Here is a 3,980-nt window from a genome sequence, read left to right on the forward strand (position 1 = left end):
GGATCCGACTTAATAATATTTTCCATCAGTATTTATTATTCAAAGAGGAATTTAGTTTTTTTTCCCTCTTATATATCTGCCAATTACCCCACTTCCCTTCAAATTACATCAAGTTTTTAATATTAATTAGTTGTCAAAATGACTTATTTTTTTAGAAAATATTTAAATTAATATTTCTTCCCATTTTTCTATCTTTTTCTCACATTCCTTCAATATATATATATATATACACTCACACAAACCATACACATTGTCTTCAATCTTTTCCTTTCTCTCAAATTTCTTCTTTTTAATTTTTTTGTTTTTATTTTTTGAAGGATTGATAATGTGTGGAGATTTAAAGATAATATGTGTGTTTTTATTAATGTTGAGTTTATTTGGGGATAATTATGGTACAAAAGGAGAACCACAAGTGCCTTGTTATTTTATATTTGGTGATTCATTAGTGGATAATGGAAATAATAATGTGATTAGGTCATTGGCTAGAGCTGATTATTTGCCTTATGGAATTGATTTTCCCGATGGACCAACTGGAAGATTCTCCAATGGTAAAACTACTGTTGATGTCATAGGTAAGTTCATCAAAGCGTACTTTTATTTACTTAATTATATATTCAATACGTATATTGTTATTTATGTGCAAGATTGACTCTTTCTTATGGGCTAAGTACGTGAAAATATCTGAAGTTCTTAGAGGAATCACACATTTATTTATTGAATTATATGTTCAACTCGTTCCTTCCCGCGAGAGTCTGCTTGGTCAATTTTTCTTATGAGTAACGCATGTGAAAACTATATTTTTATAATGAAGTAGTTCTGACTGCAAGATTCAAAACCTTGATTTATATTCTATGTCTGCTTTGATACATATGTTAAATTTTATAACCATCTCATTGAAAAGTTTAATTCAAATTGTTAGAAAGAGCGGAATTTTTTAACTTAATTATGTGTTAATTAAAAAATTATTACTACTAAGCTACAAACTTTTATGATTTCTAATTCTAACTTAATTATGTATTCAATACGTATATGAAATTCAATAAAAAATTTAAAAGTTATTTTCACAATTTTTATTCTAAACTACTAATAAAAAATCAAAAATAATTACAATTTGTATTAACGTCCAAACACAATTTTAATTTCCAAATATTATTTTCAAGCTAAAAACAAGTACGTACTACCTTTTTCCAAATTTCACGATTTTTATGTTCAAACATCCACCTAATATCTCTAAATTTATGTCTTCTCAAAAAAAAAAAAAACTCAATATTTTCTCACTATATTATAATATACTGTTTGTATATATTTTCAGCTGAGCTTTTGGGTTTTGATGATTATATTCCACCTTATGCAACTGCAAGGGGTAGAGAAATACTTGGAGGTGTCAATTTTGCATCTGCTGCTGCTGGAATTAGAGAAGAAACTGGCCAACAATTGGTACTAATTTCTTTTTCCGTTTCATTTTATGTGATTTTATTTGACTGAATACGCATAACACAAAGATGTTCAATTTATGATAGAAAATTCGTCGAAAATAATATAATATTGATGAATTTATGACAGACCATCTGTATTGTAAATTCTAATTCTTTTGAACGTAAGTGAACACTCTTGATCTCCGCACTACATAAAAAATAATCATTAGCGGCAATTAATTCTTAATTGCTGCTAAATATGTATTTTTAGCAGCAATTAGCACTCTTTGTATATGTCCCTAAAGCCTTTAGCGACATTGATTCTAATGGCACTTAACTAATGCCGATAAAGACTTTAGCACTCTTTATTAATGTCAATATTTAATGCCGCTAAAAATTACTTTTGTTTTGTTGTAGTGCCGTCAAATTAACTTATTGAATTTTTGCAGGGAGGAAGGGTAACATTTTCAGGTCAAGTAAATAATTACAAGAACATAGCTCAACAAATAGTGAGAATAATTGGGAATGAAAATTCAGCTGCAAATTATTTGAGTAAATGTATTTACTCAATTGGAGTTGGAAGTAATGATTATCTCAACAATTATTTTATGCCCCAATATTATTCAACAAGTAGACAATTTACTCCTCAACAATATGCCAATGTTCTTATCCAACAATACACTCAACAATTAAAGGTGAATTTATCTCTCTTTTTTATCTTTCCATTTACATATAATAGATCTTGAATCCAATAAATCGAATCAAATACATGTGGTACAATACTTAAAAATTGAGAATTTTCGGTGGATGTCCAGTAAAAATCGTCAAAATTCGGATGTTAGTAATGTCTCTGATGGAAGTTTTCATTTTTTAATAGTGGCCGAGTTTCAAATTCAAATTATCTCATATATAATTTTTGAATTTTGAATCTGTCTCCTCCAATGTTACTTGGTGAAAAACATTAATTAATTATATACATACACATATAGATATACATATGTACAATAAGTTGATACCCCTTGAATAAATAATGTAGGGTACATATATAAATTTGAGATAAGAAGTAAAGCTTTAGAACCCTTGGCCCAAAATCCAACATGTCTACAAGTTGAATGGTGATAATATATAGATTGACACTACTTATAAAATTTCCGAGTCGAAGGTTTATCGGAAATAACATCTCTGTCTCACAAAATAGGGATCGGTCTGCGTAAATCCTACCCTTCCAAGACCTCACTTATGAGATTACACTTGATATGTTATTGTTGTGGTTAAGACTGCTTATAAAATCATGTGTAATGTCATTACCACTCATCCACCGCCTCCCTCATTGATGAAGATAAGGGAAACATTAAATTCGAGTCTAACATCATCCGAGGATAGTTATTTTGGTTAAATTTGCACGACTTTAAAAATATAGACAAAATTTAAATGATAACCTAAAAAAGGGACATTTGCGTAAATCGACCCTAATTGTGTACTTTATGTTGCAGACATTGTACAATTATGGAGCAAGGAAATTTGTGTTGATTGGAGTGGGCCAAATTGGATGCAGCCCAAATGCTTTGGCCCAAAACAGCCCAGATGGAAGAACTTGTGCTCAAAATATTAATGTGGCAAATCAGTTATTTAACAATAAACTGAGGGCACTTGTGGATAATTTAAATAGAAATACACCAAATGCTAAATTAATCTACATTAATGCTTATGGAATATTTCAAGATTTAATTGACAATCCCTTTGCTTTTGGTAACTTCTCTTTCCCTCCCTACTATTCTTTTCGATCCATATTATCTGTCTTTTAAGTTTTCTACTTACTTGATCTAATCGTACGAATAGCTATTTATACTATCATATATATCTGTCTTAAAAGTCTCACTTAATTAATATTGTATCGGTAGCCGATAACTTTTTCTTCTTGACCTAGTATTTCGATCTTTTTAATGCTTTGTTTAGTCAGTATTATCTGTCATGTAAGGTTTTCGCTTGTAAATTGTTTAAAGGTATTTTTGACGTTTAACTTTATTGTATTTTCAGGATTTAGAGTGACGAACGCTGGATGTTGCGGAATAGGAAGGAACAATGGACAAATAACATGTCTACCATTTCAAAATCCATGCCCAAATAGAAATGAATATTTATTTTGGGATGCATTTCATCCAGGTGAAGCTGCAAATATAATTGTTGGAAGAAGATCTTATAGAGCCCAAAAGTCAACTGATGCATACCCTTTTGATATTCAACGTTTAGCACAATTGTGAAGAAAAAATAAATATGGTTATTATTAAATATATAAAAATTATATGTATTGCATTCTAACACTCTGTTTGTATCATTGTTACCCATTGTTTCATAATGTATTGTATTGTACTCTATTGTACTGTATTGTATGGTAGATACAATGTTTGGCTAGACTGTATTGTTTGTTGTTGTTTAATAACATTTTTATTTTTTAGTTTGACTGTATTGTATTGTAATTTATAAATTTACTAAAATATCCTTAATTATTCTAGGGTAGGAGGTTTGACTAGAATTAAATAATATAAGGTAAATGGTAAAATAGTA

At 29.2% G+C, this 3,980-nt stretch overlaps 1 protein-coding gene across 1 annotated transcript; it reads left to right on the forward strand.

The window, feature by feature from the left end:
• The first annotated feature begins 260 nt into the window (after positions 1-260).
• Positions 261-3,756, forward strand: LOC102580776 (GDSL esterase/lipase At5g45670-like). The gene is made up of 5 exons (XM_006356025.2): positions 261-572; positions 1,313-1,437; positions 1,865-2,110; positions 2,909-3,164; positions 3,453-3,756. The coding sequence occupies exons 1-5, from the start codon at positions 326-328 to the stop codon at positions 3,674-3,676; spliced, it is 1,098 nt and encodes a 365-aa protein (XP_006356087.1). The 5' UTR covers positions 261-325; the 3' UTR covers positions 3,677-3,756.
• The last annotated feature ends 224 nt before the right edge of the window (positions 3,757-3,980 follow it).

Source organism: Solanum tuberosum, unplaced genomic scaffold (assembly GCF_000226075.1).
Source record: "Solanum tuberosum cultivar DM 1-3 516 R44 unplaced genomic scaffold, SolTub_3.0 scf00214, whole genome shotgun sequence".
Classification (NCBI taxonomy): domain Eukaryota; kingdom Viridiplantae; phylum Streptophyta; class Magnoliopsida; order Solanales; family Solanaceae; genus Solanum; species Solanum tuberosum.